Source organism: Periplaneta americana, chromosome 1, assembly GCF_040183065.1.
Source record: "Periplaneta americana isolate PAMFEO1 chromosome 1, P.americana_PAMFEO1_priV1, whole genome shotgun sequence".
Classification (NCBI taxonomy): Eukaryota; Metazoa; Arthropoda; class Insecta; order Blattodea; family Blattidae; genus Periplaneta; species Periplaneta americana.
This window is the reverse complement of record NC_091117.1, coordinates 123,062,653-123,078,792: the sequence shown is the minus strand read 5'-3', so window position 1 is coordinate 123,078,792 and position 16,140 is coordinate 123,062,653. Positions and strand designations below refer to the sequence as shown.

The following is a 16,140-nucleotide window of genomic DNA, read 5'->3' as shown; positions in this document are numbered from 1 at the left end:
GAGTTCGTTTGTTCACGTGTGAGCGTTTCAATACATTGAATAAGTAAAACTAACATTTACTATGTGTGTAAGATAAATAAATGGAAGAAGAGACTGTAAAAAGGCAAGTATTGCACAGGCAGGAGCGGAAATAGTAATATGCGTTACAAGAGCGGTATGTTGAAGTTTTCATGTTCGAGGAAAAGTTTGAAAAAGCGAAACGTAGTTGAGCTTTTTTAATTTCCGAGAATTGAAAGAAAACATACCGCTCATGTATCGTACATTATTTTGTGCGAAGATCGTTTATTACATACCTGAAAGAGGAATTTCTAATTAGTTGCAATGAAATCTCCATCTTGGTTTCTGTTCAATGACGGCAAATTTGCAAAACAAAAATATCTATCTTCAACATTGTTGCTTTAAAGTGTTTTCTGTGTTTACTATACTCCAGCAGGCCGTGATATACGTCCGTCTTTTTTTCCCCCCAGTCTATAAATGCGAACTTAAAACAAACGGCTTCCTTAATGTTACATGCATCACGAAATGCAGTAACTTTAGTGGAGTTGTAGAGTTTACTTAATTTTTGCAAATATTTAAAAACAATAATTAACAGTGCAATTTAGGTGAAATTGCAGTGGTATGTTTCCAATTTATAATTATTACTATATTGAACGTCTCTAAAAATAATATGTATAAAGCCTAAAGCAGTAAAATGAATATGTCACTTAAGCGGTAAGAAGAGGGAAATTGGTATGTGTGTTCGGTTGGGAATACTGAATGTGGAATTTTAGACTTACCCCGGGTTGGTTTTGTGCGGAAACCAAGCAAATACGCACGATCTCGCACAAATAGTGTTTAAAGTGTATAATTATTTTAAAAACGTTGACGAGCAGAACGCTGCCGGCCATCTTGATGCTGGCTGCAACGTTGCCAACGTGCAAGCAACGACTGTAGAAGCATGGGATTGAGAACCGTGCAAACAATATTGTTTGGTGTCATGCTTACAGTAATCAACGGCTAAGGTCATTATTGGCTTTTGATAATATTTAAATTCTCTCCTGCGCTATTTGTATTGCAATATGATATGGCAATGTTGTACGCTGCCTTGTTCTCTCTATCTGTCTCTCTCGACGCAAACGCTAGCAGACTACCGCCTTCCGAATTGCCGTAGACTCTAGTAAGAGAAAAGAAGACATAAATCATTACTTTTCCAATGTAAGAAGAGAAAATGAATTTGTTGATAGTTTTACATTTACTGTATATAAGGCCTATATTAATATCCCAATATCTGGTGTTCTTATATCAGCACTGCCTATATCAGCATTTTGGAGGAAGGTGATTATTGAATATTATTTAGGTCTATATGTCATTAAAATTACTTGATCTACTGTTGAGAATGAATTGTAGAGAATTCCAGGTTAAAAAGTGCATTGAGCATATGGAGCTAATCCATCAAATAAACAGTTGCCATAGAAACACCTACCTACCACAGAGCTTCTACAACCAATGCTTTTTTCTTAACCTGAAATTATCTATAACAACTTTTGAAGAAAATATTTATATCACCTGAGAAGTAAACCAGCATTAACACACTATTAATACGATCAATTTTGTGAATTAAGTTCTCACTCTCACCTGAGCAACTTTGGAACTGAAATTCTTCGCTTTGCTCTCTATATAATCCCATATTGGAGTCTGAGGCAGTACATCTATTGGGCGTCCCTTTATAATTCCAGATGATGACATGATGCTTTCTGAAAGAAATACTGCGTATTAAGTACCATAATATTTTATGTGTAGTATACTCAACTGCAAATTCACGTAGGCCCTATGTATCAGCACTAGAATAAATAATGAATCCACTAGAATTAAAAAAAAATACGCAAGACGGTACGTTACATACATGGTTTTTGAAAATAAATAACTTTTAAAGTACTAATGATTTCCTTAATTTTATTATCAAATAATTTTTAAACAAAATGTCTGCTCAATACACATAAACAAACGGAGTTTTCTGAAAGTAGTTCATTCATCGACGAAGGTCTGCTTACAAAAATTCTTATTTTACATAACCCTAGGACCAGAAATCCGAAGAATTAATATCGTATCTGACGACATTGCACTTCATGTTACATAAAACAACCGGTACTGGTAGGCTATCTAATCTACTTTTTTTAGTAGGTTATTTTACGACGCTGTATCAACATCTCAGATTATTTAGCGTCTGGATAAAATGAAGGTGATAATGCCAGTGAAATGTGTCTGGGGTCCATATTGGGTTGAGGGAAAATCCTGGAAAAACCTCAACCTGGTGACTTCCCCGACCGGGATTCGAATTCGGGCCACCTAGTTTCGCGGTCAGACGCGATAACCGTTACTCCACAGGTGTGGAAAAATTGAGATGGTGTCAGATGGAGTTCCTGGATAGCTCAGTCGGTAGAGAGCTGGTGCGTTCAACCAGAGGTCCCGGGATCGATATCCGGCCCCGGAACAATTTTTCCCTTGAAGTTATTTAAAAGTTAAGGGTGTTTGAGAATAAGGTGCTTAGGAAAATATTTGGGGCTAAGAGGAATGACAGTACAGGAGAATGGAGAAAGTTACACAATGCAGAACTGCACATATTGTATTCTTCACGTGATATAATTAGGAAAAATAAATACAGAAGTTTGAGATGGGCAGGGCATGTAGGACGTATGGACGAATCAAGAAATGTATATAGAGTGTTAGTTGGGAGGCCGGAGGGAGTAAGACCTTTGGCGAGGCCGAAACTTAGATGGGAAGATATTAAAATGGATTTTTGGGAGGTGGGATATGGTTGTAGAGACTGGATTAACCTTACTAAGGATAGGGGCCGATGGCGGGCTTAAGTGAGGGCGGCAATGAACCTCCGGGTACCTTAAAAGCCGTAAGTAAGTAAATAAGTAAATAAATAAGTATGTAAATAGTTCCATAAAACATTCATCATTACCACGTGAATTATCATGTTACTTTGTAGTCTTATAATAACGGATAATTCGATGTAAGTCTAATAATTTAAAATACATTAACAGTACGTTCCATATTTTATTTTATTTTATTTTGTAAAAGCCTATCAAATTCTAAATAGAAGTTTTAAAATCGTAAGAAATTCTAAAGCATGGGTTAAAGAAACTTAATTTTAGTTTTTTAAAACCTAAAACCCTGGGGCTTGGTTATTACCTCGTAATAATTCCATCACATAATCACGAAGTATATTCAGGTAACGTCACCCAGCAAGTGCAAATTCCTTCGTTACAACACTTTCAGTTTGTTGGGAAAAGTAAAATTCTATGATGAAACGAGATGTAAAGTTGGTGGCTACTGTTGTGTGCTCAAGTGCTGTATAGTAGGACATAGCTGGTTTTGTTCAAACATTATTTATTTTCTGTTATTTTACAGATTTACACAATACTATGCAACATTTACTATTATTCTCTCTAGTCGGTTTTAGTAGCATTGCTGCAATTTTCTTTTCGAGCATATGGAAACTTGAGTGAATTTATTTCTATTCATATCTCATTTTCCTTTCACTTAGCTACTCACAAGCAAGTTAATGTAGCCTATTACGAAATTAGCTGGTATCATTCTTTGCCTTATTAAATGGTCTTTATACTGCAATCTTCACGTACTATTTAACTTTCTCACTAGGAGCAGTTCTTTTAAATCCTTGTTTAATGGCGCTGTATAACCGCGAGGTTATCTAGCATCAGTGGAATTAGTAATAGCGAGATGGTATTTGACGAGAAGGGTCCATTTCCTAACATTGGTATTAGATTGGGAAAAGCTCGCAAAAACTCAAAGAGGTACAGTGGAACTCCACAAATAGACACAGCAATGGTCCATGTGCGAGACGAGGTACGAACGCTGTCTTTCTACGGAGTACTGAGGACATTGGTAAACATAAGGGCTGTACAATGTTTTTTATGGCGTGCGGACCGAAACATAAATAATTAATTATAATTTTAAATAATATATTGTAATATATGCAAAATATATAATAAAACAAATACGTGATTAAGTATAATATATACGTGATACATCTGAAACATAAAACAAACTTCTAGAGGAAAAACTCTCTAAATATATCTACATACGGGGCTTTCATTTCAAAACTTCCCACTCTAAATAACTAGATAATTAATTGAATTCAATTTAAACCAAAAATCACGTACATTTAGATATCAAGGGGGAAGTCTTAAACAAGGCTTAATTGCATTTTAGATTTCACCTCCCACCCCCAGCCACTCCCACTTTGAAATTTCAAATGGCACCCCTATATTTTTATACTTGAATATTGTTTATACACCACATTAAATTGAAGGGGTTAGTGGAATAAGGGGGTATCCCACATTTTGGTAAAAAATGAACTAAGTCCATATTATGAAAGCTGAGTCCATCTACTGTTAGTTTAATGTGCCATTTAAGTAAGGGATAGTCCCATTTTAAAGTAAATATGAATATATGAAAGGGCTTTGTAAGTTGTATCAAAATTCTGAATGGAATAAGGAGGTATCCCACAGTTCCTTGAAACCTTGGTTCTGATTGGCCAGCTGTTTACCTAACTGACCAATGGGAGAATACTGCTTTGATACAATAAGTTTCCAAGCAACATGGCGGATGTTGACCGTACTAATGTTTTTGTAAGTGATGAAATGGTGAAAATAAGACAAATAATAGCAAAAAGAGGAAAAGAAATCCATAAAATGGAAAGACAACAGCAGACAGAAGGCACGAAACAGTGGACAAGAATATATTACACGCACAGACAAAGTAATGTCTGCTAAAGTGTTCACTAACATACAGCAAAAGAAAAGCCACCAAATACAGAGTGTTAAAAAGTATCCACTATTTTAGGAGGTGATAGTATGCATCAAAATAAGAAAATAATGTCTAATAAACATGGGTCCTACAACACACACTTGTTCATAAGAGGTGCTCAATGTGACGTCCATTCATGGCAATGCATTTCTCTGCCCTACAATACAGCAGACTACCAGAAAATCATACCGTAGTTGACACCTTTGGCATGGAATAATGATACGTCGCAAGAAATATTGAAAACAAAAGTCTAGTTGCGGATATGAGCAGGGATCAGCAGAGATGGTGTTGTGAATTTTCATAATCAGCATGTGTGGGCTGATGAAAATTCCCATGCAGTTGAAGAAACGAGGCATCAGCACCCATTCTCAATCAACGTATGGGCAGGCATTCTTGGTGAAAGATTAATAGGGCCATATGTGCTACCACAGAGATTTTTAGGACTTTCTTATTAACGCATTGCCTGCCTTGCTGGAGAATGTGTCATGTCAGATGTGGTTTATACACGATGGCGCACCAGCATATTTTCACCACAATGTGCGTGAACACCTGACGTTGACATTTCAAGACCACTGCAATGGTCGGGGAAGCCCCAGACCTTGGCCTGCTCGTTCCCCAAACCTAAATCCCCTAGACTTTTGGTTACGGGGACACAGGTGTGGTTCATACACGATGACGCACACCACTGCAATGGTCGGGGAAGTCCCACACCTTGGCCTGCTCGTTCCCCAAACCTAAATCTCCTAGACTTTTGTTATGGGGACACATAAAGGAATCAGGTCAATTTCAAAGAGGGCGTGATTCCTTACGCCAAAGGGCAGAGAAATGCTTGTGATGAGTGGACATTAGATTAGGCACCTCCTATGAAGAAGTGTTCAGAAAGTATGTGTTGTAGGACCGATGTTTATTAGACATTATTTTCTTGTTTTGATGCATACTAGCACCTCCTAACATATTGGATATTTTTAACACCCTGTATAGCAAGCACAGTTATGAAACCAAAGCACCCCGATGGAATGCTCATCAAAGCTGCTTAGCGTCCTGACATACTGTCCATATTAAAGTTCATACCTCCAATTCATCACAACTTTTATTTAAATTTGAAATCAGATAATGGATGTGAAGTAGAAAACAATGATCATAACCCATTACCTCCTGGTCTAGTTGCCTCATAAGTGGTGCCTTGTTGGTATCACTTATGAGGTTCAGACCTGTCTTCGGACAGTTGGCTCAACAGACAAACAAATGAATCTTATTTAAGTGTCTTTTGATTAATACCTTTCAAAGTTTGTTTCTTTCTTTGTTGTAAAATATAGCATATCATAAGTGAAATTTTCCTACAATAACAATAATAATCAAGATATTATGCTCTACATTTGCAGAAAGTTATTTCAATACCTACCTAACACATTACCCAAAAGACTTTGTGATTCTTATTATTTTCCTTAAGTTACAGAGAATCTAACAAAATGCTAAATATCTCAAAAACATACTTTTGAGGGATACCCCCTTCTTCCACTAAGCCCTTCAATTGTTTTCGCATCTTTTCTTTTCTATCGTCGCCTGGTAACCTACATTTTTGTTATTGTTGATTAGAGCCGAAGAGAATAAAGCTACAAAAACTTATTGAGCATTTCTTGTAATAGTTGTGTTTATGTATTAAATTATTTTAAAATGGTGTATAACCTTCAAGAGAGAGCATAAATCATTCCTATTGATTAAATTTAGGAAATTACACAAAATAAGCTGTGTTTTCATCCTACAATAAACTGTTAATAACAAAGCTTCTTATAATCACTACAGAATGCCTCGTAATTAGATGAATTTTCTTTTATCCTATGCACTGTTCTGATCGAAATGTCAAATTCTTGAGGGATGGCTCTGATTGATTCACCTTTTTTAAACCGTTCCAATAGTTGTAACTACTGCTTCAACATAAGTACACATCTGTACACTACTGCACTGGTTCAACTGGTTAGCCCTGTGCAGCGCGGGACAGGATGCGTTGACTTACCTTGTATCGTGAAGTATACGACAGTGAGTGTCTATTTGTGGAGTTCTACTGTAATTCGCATAAGCGGGATGCAAATCCACTCCCGAGCGCAACCTTGCAGCACAAGTACAGCCCTCTAACTTCTTAGCTACGCATAATGCCGAGTAGCTCTTAACTGAAGAGTAATTCCTTGTCGGAGCATTTTTCGAAATACAGAGAATTTAATAAAATGTGAAAATAACGTTTTAATAATATTAAAGTTAAAGTTCAGAATCCGCGACGGCACATATACCCTTCTTATTCTCAATGTAATGGTTTCTATCGCATCATACCGGGTCATCATTTAGTTTCTACTAACATTTCTAATATTAACCTGGCTATATCTTTGGATTAACTGTTGAGAACCGCAAACACTATGTTACCCCCTTCCACGATCGGAGTTTGATGATACTATTATAAAACACAAACAAATCACTTTACTAGGTGTAAGAGGAAAGAAAAGCAGTGCACCCATTTACGTAAACTAGAAACTATTACGATTTTCAGTTTGATAATTTTCGTTAGGTTTTTATTTACTCAAAATACAGTACAGCATTAATAATAAGTGTTTTTACTCACTAACTGAACTATCCAGGCGGAGTATTCATTACGCAGTGTATAGACACTATCTGTAGCGTATTAACATATAATATGGAGAGTGCATTTAAATTTAAAACTAATCAAAATCTAGATATTTAAACAAATTGTTGAAAATGATGGCCGTTCATTTCGAAATAGACTTCTGTTCTTTTGTGTATACATACATATTATCGAAACGTTTTTAAGCATATCTTCTCAAATTGAATGTATTGTTTCTGGAATATAATTCTTTAATTCTTCTATTGTTGTAGGATGTTTAACAAACAACTGTTTTACAGTAACCTCAAAAGAAATAATGCAAAATATCAGTGGACATGGGGGGCCATAATCCTGTGCCTCTTGAAATAATTCTATACCTACTCTATAACAGAGCACCTTACGTATTGTAAATTCAATCTTCATTTATGCCCGATTCGCACAGATAAATTTACTCAGACTGCTATCTACTCTCCGTCCAAGTAGTTATGTCGTAGGGCCGTAGAAAGGGGGGAAATCACATGATAGTTACTTAACGAGACCCTTCTATTTAAATTATTTTAAACAGTTGTATAATATTACGTAGACGTCCAATTCCTGAAAGCAAACGTTTTCAGAAAAGAGTTGATAGCCCAGCCACTAGTCTTTACAGAGGGGCCAGTAGATACGTGTGGGGGAAACCGGGAAGCGACGTAACCAAACGGACACAGTGTTGAAGTTTTTTCCGGGGTTTTCCCTCAAGCCAATAGGAGCAAATGCTGGGTAAACTTTCGGTGCTGGACCCCGGACTCATTTCACCGGTATTATCATCTTCATCTCATTCAGACGCTAAATAACCAAAGATGTTGATAAAGCGTCGTAAAATAACCTACTAAAAAATACGACTTTGATTCCATATGTTGCCTTGCTTCTGTGTGGAGTACGGGTGGAAGTTTACTAGTACAATAATGTCCCTGTATAATACTTCACTTATAAGTTACTGACACAACAGTTGCTAATATTTATATTTATTTGTCACTATACTTGCAGCACACAAATGTTATGATCTACATATGGAAAGTTATATAACCGCCGTATTAAATAATGATAGAGTTTGAGAAACCATTAGGGAACAGTCATTTAAAAATTAATAGTAATTAGTTCACAAGTGCCTATGATTAAGGTTCTGGCTGATATGTTATCTATTATCAGGCAGTGCATCTCACTTGACGATATGTGTCAAAGGAAAAACAATTGTTTGTATACATCTCAAGTCCGATTAGTGTAATACGTAGCTAATCGACTATGTAAGCACGATGTAAGCAATGGAGGGGTAAAGGAACTGGCCATCCTACCCAATTATCTCCTGGCCTAGTTGCCTCATAAGTGGTGTCTTGTTGGTATCAGTTGTGAGGTTCAGACCTGTCTTCGGACACTTGACTAAACAACACGTTCACAAGGTTGGCTACTGAATTTTTTTCCATATGTATCAAATAGCAGATCAAGCTACTGCAATTCATGACACTCTGACCGACTCTAATAATATTATATTGCTAATATCTGGAACGGTCTGCAGACTCTGGGATGGCTTAAGGTTGATATATTCACAATATATGGAACTATTAACCTTATATATTCAACACATGTCCCATTACGGATAAATACCCTCTTACCCTAATGGTTTAAATTAAAGCACATACTATTATTTTACCCAGGAGTCGCTACTGTGTAAAGCCAGATGAAACGTTAACTTTGAAATCCTCAATTTTGTTGAACGAGCGAATGAGGATTGTTGGGTGTCCAATTTAGAAATTATGAGTATCCATGTTACAATTAGTGGTGCCGACCACACCACCTCATTCTAGTGCCGAGGTCAAGAAAGCATGGGGGTCTATCTCCATGCCCCCCCCCCAAGTGCCTTCATGGAATGTGAAGGGGGTACCTTTACTTTTATCTTTACGCTGCAATTGAGTTGAAAATTTGCTTCGTTAGGTCAAAACACATTATCAAACTACTGTATATAAACTTGAATTGCAATAAATGTTTGCAGAACAAAATCATACCTTAGCTACGTTGGCTTTCTCACAGAGGCGTCATTTACTTAGGAGGCCTTGCCACCGCTGAATTTAAGATTAAAAAAATAATAGGCTAAAGAAAAATTGTGAGAACTATTATTTTAATATTAAAATCATCCACTTTTATAGACACTTAATAATAAATAAAAGACGGGCTAGTTAATGACTTCATTCAAATAAATCCAAGACGTTACCCTTTGCTACATTATATAAATAAAAGTGTATCTTATTTTTGTTAATTGAAATTAAAATGTCTTTACCAATAAAATAGTGTGTGATCATTTGTTCACATCTACGTCATATTAACAGCAAGGGTATGTAAATTACGTATCGTAGGCCTAGGGTGACCAGATTTACATAGATAAAAAAGAGAACACAAAACTTAAAAAAGGAGGACATTGTTCGAAAAAAGAGGACAGGAAATATGTACGTACTGGTACTTAGATTTAGGCTTAGGCCTATAGCCTATTTTACCTTAAATTACGTCAATATCTACGTATTTTATTACAAAACATTTACAGTAAAGATTTAGGCTTATATCATACTTAGACGTATGTTAATATCCATTTTATTACGAAATAATTATGATAAAACTTAATAATGATTTTACTGTTAGCTACATAGGCTATGTATGGAAGCCCGATCGTTGGCAAAGAGTATATTCCGTCCATGCTGCTGCCCCCTACAGGTAAGTTACTTGAAAAAAGGCGTCAGAATCAGATAATTTCAAAATATCAGGCATACAATTTACGAAAAGGAGGACATTTCTTGATTTTTTAAAAAACCGGCCGGACCTCGGACAAAGGTCTAAAAAGGAGGACATGTTCGGACAAATGAGGATGTCTGGTCACTCTACGTAGGCCTATAAATAGAATCCAGTCATTCATAGTGTTCTGCTCAACGGCAGATCTTTCACTGCAAACCCAGCATTCTCTAATCTTTCCATTTTCTCTTTGCTCTTAGTCTCCGCATATGATCATAAATACGATAAGTTAAAAATAGGCTTATGTGTAAAAATTAGAAATGTACTGTAAAATAGGGTAAACTTGACCATAAAACAAAAATGAAATAAAATGAATTACTACATTGTATCAATCCCATTTGCGACTGAAAATAACAAAACACACACATAGTAAATAAAAAAAAATATATATATATATTGAACTTTAAAAACATGTTCAGTGCCTCCGATATCAAAGTTTAATTTTTATATGGTAAAGTTCGCCCAGCGGTCAAGTTTACCCCAGTTTAGGGTATAGAAAATATTTAATTTCGAAGGGAATAGGGAGGGTATACGCCACATGATATAGGCCTACCGTATTAAGGTATTATCTAAAAGATTTTGCCTCCCGAGAAAGAACTGAAATGACATTCTTGTTTCATCCCATTCTCGGCCTTAACCCCTTCAGACCTGAATTTATATTAAACAAAATTGAAAAAAAAACTGGTCACATAATCATTCTGGGGATCCAAAATTCTCAAATCAAGTCTTCACAGAAAATCAAAATTTGGGGACAATTTTGATCCCTGGGGCCTCAAAATTTTAAATTTTATTTCTAATTCAGGTAAGTATAGAAATGTTTCAAAATAATATTCTCCATTTCTACCACATTTAATTTTTCAAAATATTTAAAAGTATCGAAAATATTCCAAAGAAGAAGAAGAAGAAGAAGAAGAAGAAGAAGAAGAAGAAGAAGAAAAAAGAAACAATGTACACTATAATGCACATCAGGCCTGAAGGGGTTAAAATAATTTTAATTTTTTAAGGATAGGTCTATTTTAAAATTTCCTGTAAGAATTAATCGGCGTTCTTTATCTCCTACAGTCTTGCTACTTTATTAATATTACATATTTCATATTGGCTTTCACCACTTAAATTCTGTGTTTCTTGTAAAACTTCATCAATAATATTATTGTAACATCTATTGCCAATGGAGATGTTCCCGATTTCTTTGGCTCCGTAACCGAACCAGTTTCTTCAAATACTGTTACAGGCTTCTATACAGAATTCATACCGCATGAACCTAATCTTAAAGAATTACGGGCACAAAACCGTCGAAAGATAACTAACAAAAATCCATGCACATATTTTTTAATCAGCTATTTATCAACGTAGTACCAACTGCTAGGTTACCTACCGTCGAAAGAATTGGTGATAAGAAAATGATATTTGGAGATATGAATCCTAGAATTCGCTATGGAATTACCTGAAATTATCCTCAGAGGAGAGGAAGACCTCGAAAAAAAAAAAAAACACCCGATCTTCCTAAGCGGGATACGAACCTACGCCTAAGCACACCATATTCATATACGTTATAATATTGAACAAATATGAGTTTATGGAGATAAAACCATACATTTTCGCAACCAGAAATTAATAAATATAAAATATATGTATTTTATGACATTATCCTGAAACATTACTGTAGTTTAATATTAAGAGAGCGTTAGGTCACGTCGGTGATGAGATGTAAGGATAGTATGGAGTTAGTATGGTGAATTATTGGAGATAGGAACTTGAAGAGATAGGTTGAGAGAATAGGAAACTTTTCTGTTGAAGATCAGAGCGCACAAAAACCTGACGAGCCTATTATTATTATTATTATTATTATTATTATTATTATTATTATTATTATTATTATTATTACTAGCTGAAAGCACCCGGCGTTGCACGGGTTTTCCTTTCTGCTTCTATTTTTAGTTAAACTGGTTATTACATTTTCCGAAATCTCGGAAACCTAACTATAGACAACCAAAATGAATTGTCTTTACTAAGCTAAGATGAATCTTTACTTAACGTCACTTACATGAATTGATGAACTCCTTAGCGAAATGCCTGCCTGCGTTAACTCAATTTAAAACAGTTGTAAATCAGGGACCAAAAAGAAAATATGCCATCATGTGCCTGACGTTCAACGGTTTTTTAAATTTATATATTTATTTGTTTTTATTCATTTATTTATTCTGGTGTAGTTAAGGCCATTACGCCTTCTCTTCCACACCGCAAGAAATACAAATAAAAGAACAGAAAAATCAGACTATGGACAAAGTAAAACCCAATAAAAATATGATTCCTTTTCCTCTTTCTGATCAGTTTCAGCATCGAATCAATATGTATATACACTGGTCAAAAAAAGTTAAGCATATTTCCAGTTTACCCAATAATACCTGATATTTATGTTTCTTTTGGTTTTATGTGGCACGTATTATGTTTACCAATTCAAACTCTTTCATTTCTTTTATTCTGCATCACTAGGTAACGTCCAAATCACGGCTAGTAAACAAAGCCTGTATTTCGAGCAAAGTTCAATCAGTGTCGTTTTGCTTCATAGTGCAGTAAACAAAGTCTTTAATTCGAGCAAAGTTCAATCAGTGTCGTTTTGCTTCATAGTGCTTCATAGTGCAGTACAATGGCTCGGAACATCCTTACAATGGCAGACCGCATCAAAATCATCACTTTGATGGAACAAAACATGAGACAAGTTGATGTTGCTAACATCCTTCATGTGAATTAGAGTATTGTCTCCAGACTGTGGAGAAAGTTCCAGGAAACCCAGTCAATAGCAGATCGACCTCGCCAGGGCCGTCCACGCAAAACAACACCAGATCAGGACCGGTAAGTAATGTTATCTGCACGTAGGAACCCTATAGCCTCAGCTACAACTCTGCGCCATGACCTGCGCGAAGCCACTGGTGTTGTTGTAAGTAGCCAAACTGTGCGCAATAGACTTCATGACATAGGGTTGTATGCTCGAAGACCACTCAAGACTCCAGCACTCCGTCCACATCACAGGGGTGCTCGTGCAAGATGGGCTAGAGCACATGAGAATTGGACACGAGACCAATGGACCAGAACTTTATTCTCAGACGAAGTGAGAATGGGCCTACACCCTGACAACAACTCTATTCACGTATGGAGACGAACAGGGGAACGAAATCATCCCTCAATGACCGTGGAACGTCACCAACAGTTTGGTGGTTCAATCTTGTTTTGGGCAGGTGTCATGTTTGGCCGCCGCACACCACTGGTTTCAATAGAGGGAAACATGACTGCTGCCGTGTATGAGAACAACATCCTTCAACCCATAGTAAGTGGTTTTGCAGGGACTGTAGGAGAAGGGTTCACTCTACAGGACGATAATGCTCGGCCTCATCGTGCTCATAGTGTGCAGCGGTATCTGGTAGAACATGGGATCCGAAGAATGGATTGGCCAGCATGCTCACCGGATATGAACTGCATAGAGCATGCATGGAGCTTTCTCAGGAGAGCCATTTCCAATCGTCCACATCACCCATTAACGATTCAAGAACTCAGGAATGCTGCCTTGGAAGAATGGGACAATTTGCCTCAGGAGAGCTTAGATGCGTTGGTACTGAGTATACCCCGCCGCATACAAGAGTGCCTCAGGGTTCGTGGAGGACCAACACGTTATTAAACAGGGTACTGAAAGCACCATTTCCTTTTCTTTGATGATGTACGGATTTCAACTTCCCTTATCTTTTCCGTTGTTTCCAAACAATGCAACTTCTTCATTTCATATTGAGTCCATTGTTAACAAATAGTGTATTTCTACTTTTAAGTTTATTCTGTGGAACCAAGAAACCCAATTATAATGTATCTATTTTATTTTAATTAATAAAAACCGTTATATGACTAATTATGCTTAACTTTTTTTGACCAGTGTATATAATTTAATTTATATTGGAAGATTTTTTACCCCTTGACTGCTGTACACCCATTTATATTATACCCAGTTTTTTTTTTAAATATGACTTGGAAAACTATAATTATCTCATAAATTCAGAACATATTATATTAATTATTATTTTATACACAGAATACAGATACAATATAAACTTGCAATAAGTCATTCTTTAACATAAAGACTAATATTCTGGGAGACATACAGGCTTAACGGTATTTCAAAAATTAAGAGATTGTTATTTCCACAACGCATAACATACTACATTTGCAATGTGATTATACAGATAGAATTTCGCAGTAACATATTTTCGGAGTGAACAAAAAAATATTTTGAGAGACGTATTGTTATTTTCAGTCGCCTTACGTAAAAAGGTAAAAGGTATCCCCGTAACATGCCATGAAGGCATTTGGGGGGCATGGAGGTAGAGCCCCATGTTTTCCATGACCTCGGCACTAGAATGGGGTGGTGTGGTCGGCACCACGCTCTGACCGCCTTTTACCCCCGGGAAAGACCCGGTACTCAATTTTATAGGAGGCTGAGTGAACCTCGGGGCCGTTCTGAAAGTTTGGCAACGAGAAAAAAAATCCTGTCACCACCTGAGATCGAACCCCGGACCTTTCAGTCCGTAGCCAGCTGCTCTACCAACTGAGCTACCCTCAGTCGCCTTACGTACATTCACATACTACATTAGCAACATGACAGAAATATCATTGAATTGCTTTTTGATATGTGTAAAATCTTTTTTTTTTTCCCCGCTCCTTTGTATAAAATATAGTCGAGGATGTGAAAAACACGCAGTTTTTAAGTCAATGTCTGCAACTTTGAGCGACTGTCCTTGAGCTTCATTTTAATATGGCCATTACAAATGCTAGTCGCACTAAAATTGCAATTGCATTAGATAGAATGGGTTTCATAGCAATACGTGAGATAAAACAACTTCTTTCGTTTTTCCAGTTAATATTGCGACTTCTATTACGTTTCGCATGAGTTCTTCACACCAATTCTTGTTGGTGCATAATTTTGGTGGGTCAATATTTCGCAATAGTACTTCTGGTTATTCAATATTAAGTAAATTATGTGGTAGCAATCCTTGTAGTTTGAAATAATTCAAGAATTCAGTTGGATAAAACAGTCTGCTCACTATCTACAACTCCATCAAGAAATTCATAATACGGTCCTGGACTGCGTAAAGATACAGTACATATTGCACGAATTATCTAGTTTTAGCCTTCATGATGTATCAACAATGTTATTTAATTTCGTGTTATAATTTCCATGGCCTCGTGAAAGTCGATGTTGAATACAACAGACAATAATAAAAAACAATTATTGACTATAGAAGATTGCAATTTAGTATTATACATGAATGTTTGATCGTACTTGCTTTTATTTTTTTATTATTTTACTAGCCGTACCCGTGCGCTCCGCTGCACCCGTTAGAAATAAATATAAAGTAATTACATAATTAAAATAGGACATTTGATCCAGGGAACATTCGTGTTTGATAGAAGGATAAATCGTTTAATATGTTACTCAATTTAAATTGTATTTAAAATATTAAAATGCGATCATTTTGATCCAGAGACCACTCATTTGGTGCAATGGCAATTCCTTTAACATGTTTCTTAATTGTTATTACCAATTATTTTTGGAAAAGCGAAATTAACAGAAAAATTTTGGCTACAGATTTATTATTATATTATATTATATTATATTATATTATATTATATTATGAAAAAGTGTGTTGATAACGGATGTACTCGAATTAGAAAGTTTTTAATTTGTTGTGGGAGCTCTTGAATCTCAGGAGGAACAACTTTTACAACAGCGCAACATAATCTGCTTGGCTCATTACCCAATTTTTTTGCATTGCATTTATTGCATATATATTTTATGTATTTTAACACGATTAAATTGAGCATAGTTAAAATTTGAATTATAAAATAATGGATTGCTA

At 36.0% G+C, this 16,140-nt stretch overlaps 1 protein-coding gene across 1 annotated transcript in view; it reads right to left on the bottom strand.

Moving 5' to 3' along the window:
• Positions 1-16,140, bottom strand: part of LOC138700289 (luciferin 4-monooxygenase-like) — a 110,110-nt gene that overhangs the window by 83,973 nt on the left and 9,997 nt on the right. The window contains exon 2 of the mRNA XM_069826801.1: positions 1,615-1,733. Within this exon, the coding sequence (XP_069682902.1) occupies positions 1,615-1,725 (111 nt within the window). The 5' untranslated portion in view covers positions 1,726-1,733. The remainder of the gene's footprint in view (positions 1-1,614; positions 1,734-16,140) is intronic.